General features: G+C 39.0%; 1 protein-coding gene across 4 annotated transcripts in view; it reads right to left on the reverse strand.

Annotated features, from left to right (window-relative positions):
- Positions 1 to 4836: 4836 nt before the first annotated feature.
- The window catches only part of SENP1 (SUMO specific peptidase 1), a 72390-nt gene continuing 52683 nt past the window's right edge, over positions 4837 to 24543 (reverse strand). For all 4 annotated transcript variants that reach the window (XM_072654512.1, XM_072654509.1, XM_072654511.1 and 1 more), the window contains exons 14-18: positions 14275 to 14478; positions 13076 to 13155; positions 10446 to 10530; positions 9840 to 9935; positions 4837 to 6581 (exon numbers count right to left, since the gene is read on the reverse strand). In XM_072654512.1, coding sequence (XP_072510613.1) covers positions 6519 to 6581; positions 9840 to 9935; positions 10446 to 10530; positions 13076 to 13155; positions 14275 to 14478 — 528 coding nt within the window. In that variant the 3' untranslated portion in view covers positions 4837 to 6518. The remainder of the gene's footprint in view (positions 6582 to 9839; positions 9936 to 10445; positions 10531 to 13075; positions 13156 to 14274; positions 14479 to 24543) is intronic.

Consider the following 24543-nt stretch of genomic DNA (forward strand, 5'->3'; position numbering starts at 1 on the left):
TGAAAGACGTTACTTCAAATTTCCCTACTCCCTACCCCACCCCCAGCTGCCTGAAAAATCTTAACTGTGCCCAAGAAAAGGAATGCTAAAGTCAGAAAAGTCTAGATCCAACACAGCATCATTTCTACAAACATTAAATATGCTTTTTAAAAAATGATGGCTTTAGCTTCTAATGTTTTTTTTTTCTTTTCTTATCTGAAAAGTTTATGAAGAAAACATCAGGGACAGTGTTTTAGGGAGGATGGGGGGGGTGGTGGTGGTAAGGAACAAAACGTGGAAAAAAGATCCAGGAAAACAATAGGTGATGAAGTGGTTAACAAGGATGGGTAGGAAATCTCATCAGTCATTGATATCTGGCTTCAGGAGGCCTCACATTTAGGGTCTACATACAAGTCTGGTTTTAAAAGTGCCAGTGCTCTGCTCATTTAAATGTAATTTGAGTTCCAGTTCCTAACTCCAGGTATGTGAAATTAAATGTATGAATGAGCTGTATTCAGACCCTTGGTGCAGGGCCAGGCTCAGAGGAATCCAGACGAGACTGGTGGACCAATCACCAAACCCTGACTGGATCAGGAGACAGAGACAGACAGGGAGTCAGAGACAGAACAAACAGTCAGAAACAGAGAGATAGAGAATGACACCCATATGACACCACTGGGCTTAAATTAGTGGAAGCCCCATGGACTTAGCCTGGTCCTGAGCTTTGGAGGAATATTCTAAAGACAGAGATAGTCCTCAGTGATAGTCCTCAGTGTCAGAGACCATCTCAGCATAAGGAATTATCCTGATGTGAGGGATAAAATCTATACAAATATTAAGGGTGAACAAATGTTTATGAGAGAGACGTGCAGAATTATGGCTGAAGTCTTCCCTGGATAATGCCTACCTCCCTCATATAGGTGGGGATATAATTTGTGCTGATGGAATGCTTTCTATCACTTAGGTCCTTTCACATGTACATGTCTCATCAGCCCTTCCATTCTGAATGAGTTCTTTCAGGGCAGGATTACAATCTGCTTCTATTATCCCTCCCAAATGTGCCTAGCATAAGGTTCTGTAAAGTATGGTATCAATTAACCACTGTCTACTGAACACTTACGTGCCTAGCACCGGACTAAGCACTGTGAAGACAAACTGGCTTCAATTTATGCCTTTTTAAATTTATTTCACATTGTACCTCTGTGGGTTTATGCAAGCCACTGCCACACCAAGGATATAACCTCACTTTATCAGTACCTCGGAGTCAGTCAATAGCATTTATTCGATAGCTACGATGTGCTAGGGACTACCCGAAGTGCTGAAGATACAAAGAAAGGCAAAAAAACATGGTCCCTAACAACTATGTACATATAAGACCTATACAGTCTAAATGGGAAGTAATCTCAGTGGGGATTGTATGGGGGGGGGGGGGCAGGAGGAAGAGACCAGGAAAAGCTTCTTGCAGAAGATGGCAGTCTTGAAGGCAGGGAAGTCAGGAGGGTGGATGGGAGGCTAAGGGGAGGGGGCTCAGAGTTTACGTGTGAGGAGGCCAGTGTAGCTGGAGCAGAGCACAAGGAGTGGAGTAAAGCATAAAGAGACAAGGAAGGTCAGATGCAACAGGTTGTAAAAGGTTTAAAATCCAAACAGAGGGTTCGATATTTGGTCCTGGAGGTAATGGGGTTTATTGAGTGATGTGGGGTTTGGGGGTGGTGACATCATTGGACCTGTGTTTTAGGAAGGTCATTCTGGCAGCTGACGGGAGGATGGACTGGTGTGGAGAGGCTTGAGGTAGCAAGCCCAACCAGAAGGTTATTGCAGTAATCTAGAAGGAAGGTAATGAGGGCTTGCAACAGGGTGGTGGCTTTGTCAATGGAGAAAAGTGGGCATATTCCATGCCCAGGATAACACTCTCTCCCATACAAGACATAGTATGAAGGTAGAAAGAAGACCTAGCAGCAGACCAACTACAGGAAGTGAGTGCAAGTGAAAGACCAAGGATGACACCAAGGTTACACCTCCCTGGTCAAGCCTTCCCTTCCACACAGCTTATAGTATCTCTTTCCTCAAACATTCCTAGATCTCCTTTTTTTGGTCCCTACGTCGTATTACATGCTTTCCACCTAGTAGGATATAAGCATTTCTAGGACTTGGGCTCTTGTCTTTTTATCCATCAGCACTCAGGAGGCCGGTGATTTGCCCAAAGCAGATGTTTCATAAATGTATATAGAATCAAACACAAGAGACTAATAGGACCTGAACATTGTCTTTTAGGAGGTTACAATCCACTTTTTAGAAACATAGCATTGGAAGAGACCTTTGAGACCATCTGCTTCAACCAGCATAGTGTAGGGGAAAGAATTCTGCATTTGGAGGCAGGAGGTACAAATCTTGGTTGTGCCACTTGCTTCTCAGGTGACCATAAACAAAACACCATCTCTCTGGGCTTTAGTTTCCTGATTACAAAATGAGGAAAGTGGATAAGATCACTATATTTTTTTCAGACTCCAAAAAGAATTCTATAACCAAAGGACCTCTCATAAAATACCTTCTATAAAATTCCTGATAAATCAACATCCTAGCTCTACTTGAATTCTTCAGACTTAAGATGTCTTCCGAGGAGTTCAAGAGACACACGTATAACTGTAAACTTAAAATGTAAGTCGCAGTTGTCAGAAGCAAAACTATTCGGGGAAGAAAAAAGTCAGGGAGTGGTTTTACAAACCTTTTCTGTCCATCATCAGCATGGCTCCTCCAAAGCTAAGATAGGATCCTGGGTGAAGAGGCAAGATAATCAGCTTCCCTATTTTGCCCTGCTGTTGAGAAGCTTTCTTACCCTTTTCAAAACTGTAGGAGTCCAAATAAGTGGTTTCGAGACTGAGGAATATGCCCTTTAAGGCAAGAGAAGAGGAGGCATTTCCTAAGAACTCTGGGCTCAGGATGTTTCACCTTGGGTTATCCAGAAGCTCTACTGAGACCTTGTGCCTTCACCTATCCTTTCCTCACTTTCTACGTAACATCTCCTTCCCTCCATTAAGCACTGACATTCCACCCAATCATCTCTTATCTAGACAGAGATGGGGAGCAGTCAAACCCCAAATTCGATGCTTGGACATCATTTTATATTTTGTAGCAGAAAAGGACGGATACTAGAGGAGTAAATTAAAGGAAGGCCCTGTGACTAAATTCTAGAAACATAAATCTGGTCCAATTTGGAACTGTTCAGGACTCCATTTCTCCTCCCTAGCCTCTGTCAAAAATCCTACATTAACCTCTCCCTGGTATAAGCTATCCCACCACCATCACACACACCCTGAATCATTCAACCAGTCATGCAAACAAGCACAGGTTCATGGCCTTGTTGCTGAGCTCAAAAGGTAAGGATTTGGGGAGATCCATTCTTTCCTTAAGCTTATCTCTATTTTGTGGATCACTGGTACAAGGCAGTGGAAATGTCAGGCAGAATGGTTGAGAAATGTTTTACTAGGTCGATTTATTTTCTTCCTGAGGAACATAAAATAAGTAGCTGTTCCTGATAGGGAACAGATAGTAGAGTAAGTTGGAAAGATTAGAACCTAAGAGAGAAGAGTATAATTACTTAAGAAAGGTTACCTGGGAAATGATCCAGAAAAGGATTTGAAAGATAGGGAAGGATGTCATATAGAGAGGATCTTGTGAAGTATTTAAGATGAGAGAGAAAAGATTGTGTTACTCCTTAAAAGGATTCCTCTTTAAAAGTGGTGACTTGGTTCTGGTCAGAGGGAAAGAGTTAAGGGTATGGAAAATGTAAAAAAGACAATATAGATGTAAAACCAATCAAGCATTAATACCTTCAAATGTGGTACATATGCATTTGGTAGACTTGATTTTTCTTTTTTGAAATTAAGGTAAGCAACGTATCCTGCAGACCAATAATGGGTATCCTCTGCCCACCTTCTTTCTTCTCCAATCCATTAAAATGTCAGCTCCTTAAGAGTATGGATTGTTTCATTCATCACATCTGTATTCCTAGCACCTAGCACAGTGCCTGACACATAGTAGGTACTTAATAAATGCTTGCTGGTTGGTTGAACCATGGACCTGGCTGATGAGAATGAGCTTCTACCCACCAGCAAGCAAAGTCTGCAAAGACATCAAAGAAAGAATTCCATTATACAATAAGTATGTCTTTTTTATCTATGGGAAGGACATAAGATGGATTATGCCACCCTTAGGGGCCTGTCTCTATCCCACCATGTGGACCCTAAAAGAAGATCATCAACCCATACTTTCTGAAAAACCTAGTAAAGTTAAGAGGGGGAGATGGGGAATCAGGTCACAGATGGTGAGATGTGCTCATCAACAATCCCTTGTGCAGACCTTCATATATTCCAAAACACTGTCTTATAGATTATCTCATTTGAGTTTCATAATAACCCTGTAAGTTAGGTAGGTCAGGTTTTCTCTTTCTTTGAAATATGACGACAGAAGACACAGAAGTAAAATACCTTGAACCCAGTTCTACAGCTAGCTAGTGACAGAGCCTAGATAAGAATTCAATTTTCCTGATTACTAACTTGATGCATTTTCCATCATATCATATTCCCTAAAGGAAACTTAGAAGTTGTTTAGTCAACTCCATATTGTATTTGCAGCTGAGACCAAGAGAAGTAACTTGTCCAAGATCACACAGATAGCAAGTGCAAGTCCTTGAACTGTGAACTGAAGTGTCTGGACCCTAAATTCTGTGCTTTGGCCTCTACATCATATGGCCGCTTTAATAACAACAAATAGTGAGAACCAGACAAAGTGCTACAGTTCTGCAGTCAACTAGCATGCATATGGCTTTCTAAGAGAGAATCTGAAGGGTAACCACAGTCATGGTATTGAAAGCCATTTATTTCCTATACAAAACACGGAAAAAAAAAAGTGGCCTTTCCCAAGAAGGCAGACTGTTAAAAGAGATAGGATGGTTGCCGGAGTGGACACATCAACATTCAATTAACAATGGAATATTAAAAAAAATAATTTTCATTTCAAAATTGTAACTCGTGGCAAACATACAAAAATGTACTAAACAAGCTCAGTAGAAAACAATAAGATCTTCAAATGAGACCAGGGAAAGTGCGATATGAGAAGGGTTGGGATGGGGATAGGGAGAAGAGGAGAAAGGATTTAATACAAAACTACCTATTACAATACCGAAAAAGAGTATAAAACGTTCCTTCTTTGGAACTTAAGTACAAAATGACACTGACAGTTCATCTCCATTACCCAAGCCCAAGGAGGCTCTTGGATGGTGGGGAAGAGGGTGCCAGAAAGAGCAGAGATTTCTGCATCCCCAGTCAGGAAGCTCAAACCCTGTCTGTCCTAGAGCTGAACAACTTGTTATCCACTGCATACTGCACCCTCCACCCTCTCCTCAGCCAGAATTCATTCAAGTTTCAAAAAGTTCTGTCAGAAAGCCTATGAATACCCTGCATACAGGGCTTGAGCCTAGTGTGTGCTAGAGCTAAATTTGGAAAATGGAAACAAGTCTGTAGGTCGACTGATGAATACACTCAGCTTTTTTTTTCCTTTTTTAAAAAAGAAGCATTTCCTTGTGAAATACATATATTACATTCTCTGTGGTTAGAAATATATTTAAACTAACTTGCCACAGATTGGACTGGACCTACATTCATTCAATGCTGGAATTTTATATTAAAGACTGAGGTCCTTTCTCTTGCTCAGAAATGGAAGCTAGTGAAAATGGTACTTTGCTGCTTCTCTAATCTGCTTCCTGTGTGGGTCTCCCTATCCCACAAACTCCCATCATAGACAAAACCTCACATCTTAGGCAAGAGCTTTCGGGGGTTCCAGGACCTGCATGTTGCTTTACCTATCAAGTATGGGAAAAGGAACCAGAGGAGATGGGAGATGATAAAATCAGAATTTTACAAAGAACGCAGCTTCCATGTGGGAGAGATTGAACAGGAACATCGGTCCATACATGTACCCAGAATTCCAGTTTAAACACTTTCTTGTCCACAAACTTTGACAGTTGTGTGTGGGTAAGCATGCATGTATGTGCACATACCCTTACCTCCCAATACAACCCAACACCAGTGGTACATCAGAAACAAAGAAAATTTCCAAGTCTGTTTAGATCTTAATGAAACTTGCAGGGCTCATTTTGGTTAACAAAGACTGGGGGTGGTTAAAGTCCTTTCAAAAGAAGATGGCAGAACTGGAGAATGGGAAAACAGTCTCTCTCTTCAGCTTGAGAAAATCCCTTACCCTCTCTTCACAGCACCAAAGTTACGTTGCAAAAATAGGTTCTGAGATACAAAAGGAAAGGCAGGTGTGCTTGTGAATGCATCTTGCCAGGATCTGGTCCAGGACTGAAGTTCTTTAGGGCTTAAAAAACAACAACAACAACAACAACAACAACAACAACAACAACAACAACAACAAAAAACCAAGGTGGGAGCGATTGTTCCCGAAGCCTCTTGGCCAGAGATCTTGGCAACAGCCCAGAGCTGGTCCCCCACGAAGTCAGTAACTGCTGACCATGGTGGCTCTCAAAGAAGCTTTCGGTGGAGGATCTCCCAGACCATCCGCTTCCGGAAGTATGGCATGTGTTGCTAGACAAGACAAAAAAACAAGCTCAGGTTTCTGAAGGAGACCCCTCCAACTTCTCCCCATGGCCCTCATCCAGGGCCCTTTAATGACATTAGTGACACTCAAGAATCTGTCCCAGCCCTACTTTCCTCATTTCTTCTCTCTTAATTTGAAAGGCTCTGCAACAGTAATGAAATAGTCCCTACTTTTACTTAAAATTATACATTCTTGATTGTACTTTTTCCATTCTTCAGCTTTCCCACAACTTTCTACATGCAAGTTTCTACCTACAGTATCCTGTAGCTCTGTCACTGACACTAGACGTGCCTACTCTAGCCAAATTACTTAGAAAGGTAACGTGACTGCTTCTTTGGGCCCTCTCTAGGACCTGAGCTAACCTTCAATCCCAGGTGACCCCCAACATCCAATTTGTTTCTACTCCTCAGCTGGGCTAAGTCACATCAAGCTGATTCCATCCAGTATACATTACGGTGAATCAACGCAGATAAGCCCTCAGAGCTGCCAACCAATCCTTCTTCTCTCTCCTCATTCACTCCATTTTCAGGCTCAATAAATCCCTCCGTGTATCTTCAAATACACATCATACCCCAAATGCTCCATGCTTATAGTAGAAGACACAACCTTCCAATCCATTAAGATCATGGTCACTGGACAAGAACTCTATACATTCCATTTAATATTTCTCATCCAGCATGACATACTCTTTCCTACTCAGTATTTGCTGAATCTAATTTCTTTTTGTTCTAGAGTAAGATATATCTTGAGTCCTTGCTAAAATTACTGTGCCCTCCCTTCCCATCTCCTCCAAGACCTTGCTCTAGTCATTATCCCCTCCCTTAGCATGTATCCTCAATCTTTTCTCTCTACTGGATCTTTCCCACTGACCTACAAACATCAGGTATCCCCAATGCTTAAAAAAAAAAAAAAAAAGCCTAGCTTGCAGTATTTATTAGTCCAGCCACCTATCATACCATCTCCGTTCATTGCCACATTTCTGAAATAAGTTGTCTATATTTGATGCCTTGATCTCTTCCTCACTACCCTCTCTCCTTAAACTCTAGCAATCCAGCTTCCCTTTCTACTGAAACCACCTTTTCAATTTCTACCAATTATGTGTGATGGGCAAATCTTCATTCTTCTCAACCTCTCTGTTGAGTACTGCCTTTGGGGTAGTCAAAATGCTGGGGCCTCCTCCCCTATGGTTTCAGAGGAAATATCTTTTTCTTCTGTTTCTCTCCACCTCTTCATTAGTTCTTCTTCTCTTCCCCAATGTTCTATCCTTAGCCCTGTTCTCTTTTATTTCTACAGCCTTCCCCTTAGCATTCTGATTCACTCTCTGGGTTTCAATTTTATGCAGCTGACTTTCATCTCTATTCCTACTGCTACCATACTAGTATAAGACCTATGAGACCTCATTATAGCCTCCATATAATCTATTCTACTTTTAATCTCTCCCTCTTCCAATTCTTTTGTAATCCTGCCGGCCAGAATGTGCTTTCTTGTGTACAGGTCTGGTAATGTCATCCCCTTGCTTAAAAACCTTCAGTAATTCCCTACAACTGAGTAAAGTTCAAACCATTTTGCCTAGCAGTGAAGTCCTTCCCTAATGGGAAGCCATCCTACTTCTCCAAGCTTATTTCACATTATTTTCCTAAGCACTGGTCAAACTGGACTCTTCTCTGTTCCTCAAACACTCCCTGGGCTTTTCTGGCCTCTGTTCAAACAGCTTCCTATGTCCTTCCTCCCCCTCATCTTCTGCTTAAGTGCATTCTTTTAACTCCAACTCAAATACCACCTCTTCCATGAAGTCTTCCTTCTCTTCAGTCTATAATACACACTCTAACACAAACTCCTTAAGCATCATATAACTCTTTGTATCATTGACCAAAGGCTCTTGGTCATCTGTTCATTCTTCTCAAGCCTGGATTCTACTTTTAATTCATATATTTTCTATGTCTTTTCCAAGTTATATTACTCAAAAATTTTCTGGTTGGCTCCCATTTCTTTACTTAACACCCTAAGTAATTTGTTATTCGAAATTTCCTGTTTCAAAGTGAGATTAGGTTTCTAATAATATGTCACACCTGTCTCCAGAGATACTCAGAGGCCATGGTACAGACAAAATCACTTTAAAATGCTATATATAGTATATGAAAATATGTATCTAATATAAGAGGAAGAATCCCATGAGTTAATTGGGGTTCCAGAAGAGGCTGAGGTATAAGGCTTTTTCCAATCTAACTTGAAGCCATACGCCTATAATATTCATGGGAGTTAAAGATCTTCCTTACCCATTAATGGGCCTGCCCACTGAGGGAAGTTTGATTAGGAGAGATTTGTTTTGTAGAAAGGCCCACACCTTTTGTAAATTTCTAATGAGGTACTGGTTCTCAAGGGTTGTGATGCCCTCTGGCTCTGAAAAGTGTATATATACTCTGCAGTGAGGTTTTGTTTTGGGGCTTACTCATTGGAAGTGTTTGTTTGTCCAGAGGAGACACTGAGGAGCTGCTAAAGAGCCTGGCTTTGAAAAACCAGATGTTAGTGCTTCTCTCTCTCTGGTAACTATATATGTAGGGTCAAAACACCTGGTTCTGTCTGTTGATCTGGGATGTATGTATTGCTTATGGTCAGACAACTGGAAGCCCTGTCTGTTGGTCTTTCTGTTTGTAATTTCTGCTTGTAATTTGTTTGTATTTTCCTGAAGTTCAAGGTGCTGACTTTTTCCCTTGAACTAAGTGAATGATGTATGTGCTTGATTAAAATAGATTGCTGACCTCTCAAAAGTTGCTTTCCTTTTAGAAAAGCAGATCTAAGAACCTGCACAGCAAGTCCTCCTGTGTATACTGGGGTCCTTGCTGTTACAATGCCCAAATTCAAATAAAATCAAACCCACTGGTCTTATCTCTGATTTTTTTTGGGGGGGGATGGAGGATGGGAAGAAAAAGAAGAGGTTCTGATTAAGTCCAAAGTTCCTAGTTCATAACAGGAACTGTTTCCCAAAATGGAATAACTTAGTCTTACTTTGTCTCACTCATGACTCTTTTAGTCTATATTATCTGGAATAACCAGTGACTACTATGTAATAACTTACAGACTGAAGAATGTTAAAGGTCATGTCAATGCCCAGAGCAGTGTGTGTGTGTGTGTGTGTGTGTGTGTGCATGCGTGCATGTGCACACGCGTATATATGTTTGGTTTTGGGGTAGCCTGAAGATAGGAAGGTTTTACAGACATCCTTCTCCATGACTTCATCCACTTACCTGTGTGAAATTGATTGGTCTGTCTTTGGTAATGCAATCAGCGTATTTACAGGCAAACATCCCACAGTCACTCCCATTCATCTGCTGGGGAATTTCCTGAAAGAAAAACAACTGACACTCATCTTACTCCTTATTCCTCTACTCCCAGATTTCAGTGGGCCTCAAGGGGTAGACACACTAAAGGTGTTTTTCTGGGTTGTGAGAGATCATCTTGTCCTAAATGAACCAACTACCTCCAAAAACAAAGAACTAAAGACAGAATGTGGCATTTCAGTCATGGCTGTGACGTTGTATTTTTTTTTTACTTGTACCACAGTTGAATTCCTTGTGCTTCCACAGCCCCCCTTAACCAGCATTTAAATTGGTACCAGTTCAGGCCACCTGACACCCGAGATCTAACTTGGGATGAAATCCTCAGTAACTCTCCTAATTGCTCTGACCTTAGTGGTGATCATCTTAGCAAAGAAGGTAGGGAGTTTGGAGTCCCAGTACCTGAACTGCTAAGGCTGACACCAAGAACAGAGAGGAGGATCTGCTGGGGAACTAAGCTAGTGACCCCAGTATCACGGCTTCTAGAATGAAACAATGGAACAGGAAGCAACATACCTGGCTTTTTTTGCTGAAGAGAAGCCAGCCATTGGTATCAAATTCTTTTCTTTTCTTGTCAAGGCTCTCTTGCTTTAGGTACTGCCTACAGGCGTTGAAAGAGAACAATTAAAATGAGAGATTTTGGCTAAATCCAAGGTTCCTTCCAGTTTTAAAACGTAATGATGCTACAGAGAAGTCTAATCATACTTCTCTATTTTCCAAACAGTTCTGTTGTCTATACATTAAGAACATATCTTCTCAGATGAAACAGATGATGCTATTTCTGAGCTGGGGTTTGGGGGACTGAGTGGAACCTAAGATTTGTTATGCTTTCTCTGGGAATCTTGTGGGGCATTGCTTGCCTTTCAAATTGCACAAGATGTTTAAGAGAATATCCTCCATGTGACCAAAGATAGAGATGAGTCAGGTATGACCTCCCCCTTCTCATTAGCATTCAGGAATGAACTGCTACTTCTTTTAAATTAGTTTAGTTCTTTTGAATTCGGGGGCATGTGGGTAAGAGCTACATTTCCAGAAGTATACAGGTGGTCAACAACATTGATTAGAATAGCTCTGTACACTATTACTAAGTTTTATTTATCTTGTGAAAAAAAATTAACTCTGAACTTTAACTCACCCCAGCTAACAGGGCAACAAGAGGAGTGTTATAACATGAAGGAAAGAACTCTAAACTGTTTATTCAGATTCAAAACACCAAAGAACACTGAACTGAGATGCTGATGTTCTCTCAAAAACTCTAACCTCCCCTTTCTTAACCTACTCAACTCCCATGACCTGTTGTTCCACTCTACCTTTAGTCACACTCTTGGTCTTGTCATCATCCACAACTGTACCACTTCTGTGACCAAGAACTATGAAATCCCTTCATTCCAATCATAACCTGGTCTCTTCATTCCTATCAAACTGTTCTCACTATGGCCTCTAATCTCTCCACTCCACAAGACTCTCTCTGGCCACACCACTACACTGGATTAACTTTTCTCCCTTCCCAATCTTGACCCTTTAGTTAACTAGTTCAACACTACACTTTCTTCAAAGGATTCCTCTTGAATCCTTTGTGTCCCTGTCACTGATTATTCTTTACAAACCCTAATCCTGGATCATTCACACAATCTCCCTATTCACTACCTAACGAACTAGAGGAAGTCATGTAACTATGCTGACCAGATCCAATAATAATTTGTAATTGATCTCAATTCTACTCACCATAGCAGTTTTCCAAACTTTCCTCAAACTCCCACACCAACCCCTCTACCAACCTTCACAACTGACGACACTGATTCATATCACACAGAGGGGAAAATTGAGGCCACATACCATGAGCTCCCTCTTCTCTTCTCTACATCCCCAAATCCCTTGACATCATTCTTCATTCCTTCCTTCTTTCCTCCATTATCTCTGATGAAGAGGTGGCCTTTCTCCTCACAAAGGCCAACACTTTACATGATACCATCTCCTTCTGTCTTCTTCAGCAAAATGTCCCTACAGTCTTGCCCTCTGTCTTCCTTTTATCTTTTCTCTCCTTGTCTACTTGTTTCTTCTCTGCTGCCTGAAAACGTATCTGTCTCCTCCATCTTTAAAAATCTCTCAACAGATCCTAGCAACCTTGGAATCACCCTCTTTCACAACCAAACTCCTAGAACATTACACTTTCTTTCCTATATCTCTCAACCTTATGAACTTATCACTCAACCGAAACTAATTTGATTAAGCATCACCCTTGACATGAAGTGCTTCCTGATCATTCCCAGCTTATAATGCTTCATCGCCATGCACTACAAATTATTGTAACTATTTTGTATAGACTTGCCTCCGCTCACAAGACTGTAAACTCCTTGAGGGCAATCTTTTATCTTTGTATCCTCTGAAACATAACAGATGCTTAATAAATGACGTTCATTTAATCTTTCTGATCTAACAAAGTAGGAGCTCTAAGATCATTTCTAATTGTAATAGTTTCTGATTTGGTACATGGAAACAGTTATTTCCTGGTTTCTCCCTATCCAGCTGAATTTTTAATATTCTTGTTATTACTGTTATGATATTTTACTTCTATATACACGCTTTTTGGGAATGGAATCTGTGATTTCACTGGTACAGGGAAGTCCTAATGAGGACTCTCTCAGCTCAGCCTGGGGAGTTGCCTGAGATAAATTCAGAGTTTAAATGACTTGCCCAAGAACAAAGAGTCAATATGTATCTGAGGTGGAACTCGGAACTCAGATGTTCCTGATCCTGAATCTAGGTGTTATTCATCATGCCACCCCATATTATACACATACACACCCACCCAAATGTGTATATACATACATATTATAGATGTACGTATATGTGTGTGTGCATACATACGTGTATATGTATGTGTGGGTGTATAGGTACACACATTAAAATATGTGGAATATATACACATACATATGCACATATATGTGTTACAAACATATGTATTTTATTTATATACACATACATATATGCACTTATTTTGCATTCATATCATACCCCAATTTTTGATGAAAAATAGATATAGTTTACCAGAAATGTTCTCCTAATTTTCTAACAACTCAAGAGTTGGAAAACACCACACATGCAACGTGATATCTAATCATCTCTGTTGAAAACTCCCTACTTACAGCAAGATCCTGCAAGCTTCACTGTTTATTCCACCCATTGAATCATAATAGGTGATATACTTCTTCCTGAAGTCTATTACCTAGGAGTAAGAAAAGACTGCATTTACAAAGTGAACAAAATAGGTTTCCTCAACTTTCCCTACCCAGGCACTTTGTAGGTCACCCGTTGGGAGACGCTGTATTCCTGTCTAAGTGATAGAAGGCACTGATAGCCCAAGGTGAAGCCTGAGCATCTGTTTGCCTCATGAGCTGATCCAAGATTTTTTATTTTTTTCAACTACAAAACATGGATCAATGAAAAAAAGTAACCTGACAAAAGCATCAGTGGGATCACTGTGACTAACAGGATAGTCAAGTGATAGGAATGTGACTAATTGTGCCAGTGATTAATGGTGATATCCCATCCATAGCACAGTGCCTGACACACAGTAGGTGCTTAATAAATAGCTGCTGATTGACTGATAATGGGTTCTGTTCTTTCTGCTACCACTATACTTTTTCTGATGTTTTCCCTACATCAAGAATATTTCTGTCTTTATAGTATTTTGTCTCTCTTAAACACTTAGCAACATTTTATCTTATATTATGGTTATGTGTGTGCATGTCTTATTTTCCCAACTAGATTGAAAGTTCTATGACAGCAGGAACGCTAGTATTTCTTGTATTTTCTTGAGCACTATGTTTACGTTGTTTTACATACTGTATGTGTTTAATAACTGCTTTAAACAATACAAAAGCCAGCAGTGAGCTACTTAAAGTTTTACTTTTGAACTTAAAAAAATACATTTGGACAATTTCACAAATGTGCCAAACTGATTATGTGACTAATACTTAGTCATATAAATCACTAAATCAGCAGGCATGCAAGATGAATTATGATCACAGATTCAGTCAGGAAATAAGAGTCATAGACCCTCTGGTAGAGCACTCCTGAAGAACCTTCTTGCTCCTCCCTTTATCCTGCAATTCACCAAGCTGCTCTCTTTCCCTTTGTTTTTAATCCCCACCAAAGAAAATTCTATTTTTCTTCAAAGTTGTCTAGTGTCACCTAGTTCTGACAGGAATTTCTTTCTTCTCTCCAATCTGTAACCCTTCTCCTAAAGGTCATTCTAATTTCTTCCTGGTTCCAAGTGAAGATGAAGAAGCACTGTTCATTCTTCATATCCATGTTTCTTTTAAAATTCATCAAAGGTTCTTACCGCTAAACACCAGTGTACTCCCAGGTGAATAGGTACCAAAAGAATGTCCACAGAGAATACATCCACTTTCTTTGTCCACCGTTTCACTGCCTGATAGCCAGCCGTTTTTAATTTGGTGAAAAAAAAGGTATTAAACGCATGGACGCTTGGCATTCCCTTTTCTTTACTTCGCTCCATTATCATATTCATATAGAAATTGATGATCTAGGGAAGAAAGAAAATTTGTATAAACATTATACTGGTTTCAAACAGTTCTGCTGTATATAGAAAAAAGCAATTATGCACTAACAAATGTAGTATGCTTCCCCAATCAATTCAATTTAAAAGACAATGCCCTTGTTCTGGAAGGACATTCAAGGATTTCTCACATTCCTTACCAATTTCTCACAAAGAAGATGAAGGGTAATTAGTGGCAACATGGCACATAAAGGAAGGCGAGCGTGTGTGTGTGTCTGAGAAAAAGGACAAATGACTCTACTAGAAGACAGGTATGAAAGGATGTAGGGGTTGGGAAGAATGAATGCAGAAAGGGAATAAAGGGACTTTAGAAGTTAAGACTTTTGGAGAAAGGTGGTAGGGGAGCAAAAAAAAAAAAGTGCACGTGAATTAATCAGGCATATTAACAGTCACTTTAATCAACTGGGGCTGTGCTGACAATTAAAACAAATCTTCAATATTATCTTAAGCTCATACTTATTAAAGAAGGGTCCTAATAAGGTCAAGATCAAAGGCTCAATTCTGCTGAAAAACAAATTCTGCTCCATGGCTATACACTTCAATTTAGTCAACCACCTTGCAAAGGTTCATAAGGAGAACAAGGTGAAAGTACGGATGTCCCAGTGTAAATCCATCACCAATACTGAGAAACCAATTCAAAGCACATGACGATGACATCATTAACTCCAACTTGATATAGGAAAGATAAAACATGGCAGAGAAATCATTTCTACCTCAAGTCTGAAATGAAAACATTAGTACATAACCAAGTGCTACTCAAAGTTCCCAATGAACCTGCTTAGTTAGCTTTCCCACTTTTTCTGATCCTATTCATGTACCCAATATCAAGTTGGAGTGAAAGAGGTAGGAAAGTTATGGGAGAGATGGATGACTCCTTCAATGAAGGAAGTAATGTTCTTCTCACAGTGAACGCATTTTTCACTGTTCTCTGTGAATCCAGAACTCTTTTGAACAAGCTTTAAGGTGATAGAGTAGAAGGCTGCTGCTGCATGCTGCTTATGGCCAGCTGAGGCTAAGCCAGTGTCTGAAAGCCAAGGAATGAATGGGCTGCCTGACCCACAGCCTGGAAACATGACTAAGAAAACAGGGACATTTTTCAGAATGCTTTTTGGGGAATGGGAAAACACCCCCACCCTTTGACAAATATTTACACACCAGGATGCCAAAGCAGTGAGCTACTGCCCTTTAAGCCAACACTAGGCGACTATATACTGGGGCAGGCAGTAAGGAACATTGCCAGGAACACACCGGAACATAGCCTAGAGAAAAGTAATACAGCTGCAGATGGCTGGGCCGTAGCTGGCAAACCGCAATGGTGGGTGGGTGCTGTAGGGAAAATGGGCTGGGCAAGGACATCATACTGCCCCTAAACCACAGAAAGATTGAGAAGTGATGGGCCCAGAAGGCCCCAAGGCTACAAGTCTGTGTAGTGCCCAATAGATTTTTAGTAGTCATTAAATAATTAAAATGGGCTGAGCCTCCCTTAGACTTTGCATAAGACCCTGAATTTTCAATATCTAGCCTCTTTCCATTCAAGTTTTTTTTTAAGTGACATTAATAAGATAGCTAGAAACCAAATACTACTAAACACTGCTTAGGTAATATGACAAGATAAACTGTTATATGAATAATGGACACCTGTTTACAAAATAGTAGAGAAAGGTATTGAGAATGTAAGCGAAAAGGGGACCCCAAAAGCAACAATCTTATCCTCATACTGTAGAAGATAACTGAAAATACAAGCCTTATTGATATAATATTGCAAGGTAGCTCTTCTTGAAAATACCAATTTTCTTTTGGGTAATAATCTTAAAAATACTGAGGGCTTCGTGTATAACTAGGATGGTGGGGCAGGGTGCAGGGGGAGGAAGAGTTGTGAAAATAAGGGCTAGTGCTGAATCAAACCCACATGCAGTGTCAAGTTAACACTTCCTGATGAGACATCAGAAAGATTCTCTGTGGCTCACTGGCTGTGGATTATTCCTCTGACCTTTGAGTAAGATGGTCTTGACAAAGGGAGGGACAACCATAAATGATGCAAACTATTTGATAAGGATTTGGGAAAATTTAAAAGCAGGTGAGCAGAATTTAGATTTAGACCATATTTTATACCATATAATAAAATAAGGTCATAGTGAATACATGATCTGAATATTGATGCTGAAAATTCTGAAAAAATTAGAAAAGAACAAGATCAGGTACCCTCCATCTAAAAAGGAACAAAAAAGTTTATAATATGAAATAATGAAAAAAAAAGTAGTGAGAAAGGAGGAATAGTACTTACAGACCTAAAATCATATTGTGAAGCCGTAATCTACAAAACCATCAGATACTGATTTAAAAAATGGAAAAGCAAATCAGTGGATCAGACTAGAATCAAATAAAATCAAACTAATTACCCTAGACTTCAATAAACCCAAGATCATAAACTCCTTGGGGAATGGCACCCTATTTGACAAGTTCTGAGGAAATGAGAAAGCATTTCACAAAAAAACCCAACAACAACAAAATATTTAGACCAACCTCTTAGACCATATAAGATCCAAATAAATAGATACTCAATTCAGAAATTGTGGAAAAATTGTGGAAAAAGTCACAATTTTACAAATTATGGTTACTGGAACAATTTTTAAGCAAACAAGGGATAAAGACAATCACAAATGACAAAATACATCATCTCAATTACAAGGACATTAAAAAGAATTTTATGGGGAAATATAATATATTTATATTATGTTTATATATAAATATATCTTAGTTTACTAAGATAAGGGAAGCAGCCAAGTGAGGGGGAAATATCTGTTTCAAATCTTCTTGATAAGGATCTGATGTCCAAAATACACAGGCAACTAACACAAATATATAAGACCCAAAGGCATTCTTTCATGATAAATGGTCAAAGGATATAAACACATTGTTCTCAAAAAAAATTTACAAACTAATAACAATCATATGAAAGAATGCCTCAAATCACTAATAATAAGAGAAAAGCAAATTGAAACAACCTTGAGACTTCACCTAATACGCAGCAAACTGACATAGATTAGAATGGGAAGTCCATGTTGAAGGAGCTGTGGAAAAATAGGCTCACTAGTGTATTCTTGGGGAAGCTGTGAACTTATTCAACCATTCTGAAAAGCAATTTGGAACTATGCAAATAAACTGACTAAAATGTCCATATTCCATGCCTCAGTATATACCCCAAGGGGGTTGCTGCAAGTTCCCATATACCCCAAAATATTTATAGTAGCATTTTTTTGTGGTAGCAAAGAACTGGAAGCAAAGTAGATGCCCATCATTTGAGAAATGGCCAAAACAAACAGTGGCATATGAATGGAATGGAATATCAATTGTCAATAAGAATTAACAACTATGACAAGATTGGAAAGATTTACATAAACTGATGCAGAGCAAAGTAAGAAAAGCAAATAATATACATAATGACAAAAATGGAAAGAAATGAAAATGACTTACAAAATTACAAAGAACAAGCATGGCCTCAACAAAAATATATTAGAAGATACTTCCCTCAATTCTTTCACAGAGATGGGAGGTCCACAGATACAGAATATTGCATCTATTTTTGGAGTTTTTTAATATTTGCTATTGATCACTTTTGTTTATTTTTTCTCTGCTTCCTATTGTTTTTTTCTTTAAGAAACTATTTTTTGTTGTTATATAGGACAGCTCTCTATGAGTGGGGTGGAAGAAATGCAGGGAGAAATTTACATGACATAAAACCAAAAAATATCAATGTTTTCCTAAAAAAAGGAAAAATAAAAACTATCTATCCAAATCATTAATAATAAGAGACATAAAAACCAAAATAGCTCTGAGGTTTCATATCACAACCAGCAGTTTGGCAATGATAACAAAAAATAGGAATAACTGGGTGTTAGAAAGGCCGCAAAAAGACAGGCTCACTAATAAAATATTGTTAAGCTGTGAATTGTAAAACACCCTGGAAAGTAATTTGGAATTATGCTAGGAAAGTTACTCTAAGGAGGTCAACAATGAAGAAAGGTCCCATATACACCAAAATACTTTAAAAACTGAAAACAAAGTAGATATCTATTGAGGAGTGTTGAAAAACTGTGGTAAATGAATGTAATGGCATATTAAGAAACTAAGAATATGGAGGGAAACAGAAAAGTATGCGACAATTTGTATGAACCGACAGGATGTGAAGGAAAGAGAACTGGGAAACAATGTACAAGATTATTACAATGTTATCCTGACAGTGTAAAAGATAACTGGGCATATAAGTTTTATTAATACAATACTGCAGTGTAATTGTACACTGCAGGTAGCAGTGTTCTTCTTCAGGGCAACAATCCTAAAAATACCTAATGCTTGATGGGGCCAGGGTGGAGGTGGGGAATAAAATAAAGGCCAGTGTTAGATCAAGTTCTATTAAACTCACACACTGCCTAAGAACCAAGAAACAATCTAAACAACAATTAGAATGCTCTGGGAAAGAGCATCAACGTGAATACTGTGAAATTGGTTACTAAGCCCAGTTCCAAAGAAAAGATATGAGAATATATTTCTCTCCCTTCTTTGAAGAGAAGAGGAACAATGGGTATAGAACATTAAATTTAATGTTGGTCTCAAAGTATTAGTTAGTTTTGTTGAACTGTTTCTCTCCCTCTTTTTCATTCTTTGTTATAAGTGGACCCTGGGGAGGGAGAGGAGTAGGGCTATACTGGGAAACACAGATGAAGTAAAAATGAAAGATACCAACAAAATTTTAAAAAACAAAAGAAACACTCTCACTACACCTACCAGAAAAGGAAGGATCACTGTCAGTGTGGTTAGTCTGAGGCCCAAGCAACAAAACAAGCAAAAGTCACATACCACTTACACATACCCTTCTTTCCTTTTACATCTTCAATGACAACACCTCAAGAATATGGAGTAAGACTAATATAGACTACTCTTAGTCTGAGAGGGTGGACAACAGAGCTAAAGCTTGAGAAAGTTAGAGAGTACAGAGCTCTCGGGATACATTGCTATCTATGGTGCTTTTAACGTGCCCTTGTGCATGAATTTAGTTATTTTTTTCTATTATTGTTTTTTTTTCATTGAGAAGGCAGAGACTTTATCTACTCTCAGGGCTTAATTAACCTTTGGGATTCTGTCCACACTTTACTATCTCTTTTGTAGCTTGGTGGCCTTTATTCAAGACACTGCTTGATGCAACTGAGACACAATTATGCAAAAGAACAAGTGGAAAGTCAGAAAACAAAAAGAATTCTACAAACTAGTTCATGGATGAGACATGAGGATGAAGAAAAATTAAATGGTCAAAGGTATAAGGAGCCTAGGATGAAAGGGGAGCTTTCTTATACCTCTTTTTGGGAAGATGGGTCCACATTCCTGATGTAAAAAAAAAACACTTTCTTCAATACTTGAGTCTTCTAAACATTGCTTTGTTTGTTTGCTTTGTCTTTTTAACAACTCTAAAGTCATTTGCAGGATTTGCTTCTATTTTTCATCTTTCCCTGTGCTTCTTTTCCACTTCCTTGCAGCTTCTGCCACTGGTACCCAAGAAGATGCCCAACTTACTTTTACATTCATGGTGGGGAACACCTGCTTGTCTATGCAATCCTGCGTAGAAGTAATGGGGTTTGCCTATAATGTCTTGTTTTTGTGATTTTATTCTAAGAGCAGTCATACTAAAACACAAAAAATCCTCTTTATCTTTTAAAAAATTCTGACATCTTTTACTCGTATATGATTTTCATTTCCTAGTAATTCTTTCCCCTTTTCCCTACCCCATCTCTTCCTAGTAAATCCTAGTAACAAAGAAGAAAAAAAGAAAAAAGTTTGACAAAACTAACCAACACCATAGTCTCCCACTTTTGCAAAGAAGTGGGGGAACATCCTCATTTCTCTTGCTTGGGGCCATTATAATTTAATGGCATTCAGTTTCATGCGGTTCTTTTTAGTCATTCTCCTTCCATCCATTTAATTGTTGTGGTCTTTATGCACACTGCTTTTCTGGCTACGTTGCATCAGTTCTTATGAGTTTTACCGTGTCTCCCTATTCTTTATATGTCATATTTTACAGCACAAGAATATTATATTACATTCATGCATCACAATTTATTTAGACATTCCCCAATCTATGGGCATTTACTCTGTTACCAATCCTTTACACTACAAAAAGTAATACTATATTTTGGTAAGAAGCCACTCTTTAAAAGAGAACTCAATATTTTTCCTATGACATATATTCATAATGACATGAATGACCACTGTCATTTACATCTTCTTTGCCTTGCAGAATGCAATTCTGTGTTCTCCTATACATTTATTTAGAAGTAAAATATTTTATATCATTAAAATCATTGTTTCACCCATCTTTTCCAATTTTATTTTCTCTGCTTCCTTCCCTATGAATGAATGAATGAAAAAGCATTTCTTAAGTGCTTCACTATATGCCAAACATGGTGCTAAAATGCTAAGGATACAAAAACAAAACCACAAAGGGTTGGTTTTGTAACTATAATGTAATATAAGGTCCTTGAAGACTGTCTTATCCTCAATAAACTTAAATTCTAGTAGAGGGAAACAATTCACATCTGGTAGTAATATCAATATTGATTTGATTATGGTTCAAGAACTACCAAAAGGGAAGGATGGGGGTATGTGGAAAGTGAAAAAGTTTAGTGGCAAAGCATGTGGGGAGATGGTGGAAGGGAGGTGATAAAATATGGCTGGAAGAAACAGTCTGATAAAGTGGGCCAGATATGGGCATTCACTAATCATGACTTAGGACCCAAGGATAGGGGGTCAGGAGTTAAAAGGTTAAATCTTCCAAGGTACAGTGTCTGATTCTAGAGGTAAGGTGACTGATAAGATGGCAAGGGAATAAAGTGAAGCATATTTAGGAAAAGATTGTTCTGAAGCCCTGGGTAGCAATTTATTCCTAAGAAAAGGAAGAAACAGCTTTCAGATCTTATCTATAGATTTTTATTTTTACTTGTCCTTTCTGCTTTTCAGCTTCAGTTTATGCGTTTCACTTGCAAAGTCAAAGTATCACTCTTGTCCACCCTCCCAACAGGAAAGCGACACCCAAGGAAAAAAAGGGACCTGGCCAAGGTCACACAAACAACAAGCAGCCAAACTGGGATGAAACGAGGTCTAATTCTAAATCAGAGAATGCTCACTACTACTTTTGCTCTACCAAAAGCTATCAGTTCACCAATAATGATAAAAGTAATAGCAGCTAACATTTACAGAGCACTTTAAGGTTCACAAAGCTCTTTACAATGTCTCATCCCCCCAACATTCCTGGAGAGGGAGGTACTATGATTAGTATGGTCATTTTACAACTGAGAAAACTGAGGCTGAGCGAGGTGAAATTGTTTGCCCAGTTTCACAATTAAGATTGGAACTCGCATGTTCCTGACTCTCATCTGGCACGTCAGCCACAAAGAGTTCCTTTGATTCCACTCAAATAAAATATACCCAAGTATCAGGAATATACAATACAGAGGGGTCAGGCGAGAGCTCTCTAGTGCCCTGACCTGCATAGCTGGCATGTTAAGATTGTTCTCTAATGAAAATACAAGTGAAAAACTGTCAGATCTACCCTTCTGCTACAGTTTCAAAGTATTTCAACATTAGCTCTCTAATTACTTCTGAGGTGACCTCAGAACCATTAAGAAACTGTCCAGGGAAGATGAGTTTTTGGGCCAGTGTAGTTTATGATCTACCCTCGGGACCCCCACAGTGAATATCTCTTTATTTGGTGTATAATTACAGTGGTGAACCTATAGCAGGAATTCAAGAAGCACCAGAGTGACAATTACCTTAAATTGTCTGGCTTTTCTTTTCCCTTCATGAACACTTGGAAAATGACTTCCTACAACAAGAAAAAGAAACTCCAAGATTTTTCAGTCAACTTTCACCCTATACACAAAACTTTTGCTTACTGAAGAAGCCTAGTGTTTTGCAGATCACTTCCCTTCTTGACTTCCTTTATTTTTTTTAAATAAGAGGTTAAAAATATTTTAAAATTATTTTTCATGCCTTTGGTTGTCACGTCACAATAATTTCTCAATGTATCTTCCATCCTCTCCTACCAGGTTAACAAATCCACAAAACAAAGATCAGAAAAGTCGTTCAGTAAACTGATCATATCAACCACATCTGATGGCATGGGCAACATCCCACAACTATAATAATGCACACTTCCACAAAGAAGGGAGGAAGGCGCATTTTCTCACCTCTCCTCAAGGATCATGCTTGGCCATTACAATTAGGTGCTATTAAGTTTGGGATTTCTTCTCTCCAGGTCTATTATTGTAGTCCTGTATACTGTTTTTCTTGATCATGCTTATTTCTCTCTACATCAATTCATATGTCTTTCAGTGTTCTGAATTCTTCATATTTGTCACTTCTTCTGGGCAGTTATTATTCCATTATATTAAAACACTATACTTTTGTTTTTCCATTTCCCATGGACACCTACATTGTTTCCAATTTTTTGACACCACAAAAAGTACTATGAATATTATAGTATAGGTTAGAGACTTCCTGTCTTTGACCTTTGGGGTATTTGTTTAGCACATCTCTTGGTCAAAGATATGGACATCTTAGTGACTTCTCAGAATAAGAAAACTTGGCCTAATTTCAGCTTTATCAAAAGTACATTGGTAAACTGGCCTGTCTTCCTGAAGCCCTTCTAACTTTGACTATCTCTGTAGTTTGTCATTTTGCCCTTTTGCTGGTTGAGAGGTGCAACCTCAGAATTGTTTGCATTTGTACTCCTCTTATCATTACCTTGCTTGATTTTCTCCACACCACTTAGTTTGAGTTGTTGCCCACTGAGGAACTGAAATAATCCCATGTCCATGTCCATGTCCACGTCCACAGCCAATCTGCCACTTTTATAATTCTGAGCAGCTCCAGGCATCAAAGAGAAATCAAGCATTTAGGATTCTAGAACTGAATCTGTCACAGAGATCATGTGACCTCTAGTAAAGTCCATTCCTTGGCTTTTCCAGTTAGTGACAGAATGGGAACACTTCCTCTACAGCACAGGGATGCACAATAGCTGGTGAAATCAACAGCTGTGATCATCAACTTCAAGAGATGAGATTTGCAAAGCAGACATTTAGTTTGTCCAGTCAGTTAGGGCTCCAGAATTGCAAACATCTGCTGCGGATGTTCTAGCTGTAATCTTCCCAACTTGTGCTGCTGGTGAGACTTGTTTGGGGAAAGTAAGAAATGCAATATTCAAAACTCCCAATGCTTTTTTGTTCTGACTCATTCTGGCAAATACTGGTAGTTATTATTTTAGATTCATAAAACTATAATCAGAAAAGGAAAATGCACCCAGTTGTCACCAAAACAAACCAAAAAACACCCACCAAAAACTAGCAGAAGATGACAGAAGTTAGATGAGGGAGAAGAATTCTTTAACCATTCTGGCTTTTCTGGTAGAAATGAAATGACCATGAGTACACTGGGCTATAGAGAGAAATAAAGTACCCACTGCTTATCTGCTTTTGACCTGGGCAAATGGTGTTCTTCCACTCAAGTGCCTGAATTACTTCTATCAATTTCTTAATATAGATGATGTTTCACAAACCAACTCGGGTACTCTGGCAAGCAGATTTACCCTGCACAAAGAGGAGGCAGAATGTCCAGCCTGCTCCAACACAAAGGCCACAGGAGTCCAACGGACTTGCTCATATTTTTGCTTTGCTCTTTGATCATTAGTAGTGGCCTGCGCCTCTTTTAAGGGAGTCACCCAGAGATGGAGTGGTCCAATGGCTTTTTGCACAAATGGAGCAAAAAAGAGAGTTCTGATTTCCACTCCTGATTTAATGAATGACTTTTGACACAACAGCTTCTCAGGTGCAAAGTTTGAATTTCTGTGAGTTCCGCACAGCACCAGAGGGAGCCTTCCCTTCTCCTTCCTGGGTCTCAGTTCTCCCATCTGTAAATGGGGAGAATAATACCTGTCAGCCACTTCTTCTGATGAAGAAAGACCTATAAATCACTGAAAGGTGCATT

Source organism: Notamacropus eugenii, chromosome 3 (assembly GCF_028372415.1).
Source record: "Notamacropus eugenii isolate mMacEug1 chromosome 3, mMacEug1.pri_v2, whole genome shotgun sequence".
Taxonomy (NCBI): domain Eukaryota; kingdom Metazoa; phylum Chordata; class Mammalia; order Diprotodontia; family Macropodidae; genus Notamacropus; species Notamacropus eugenii.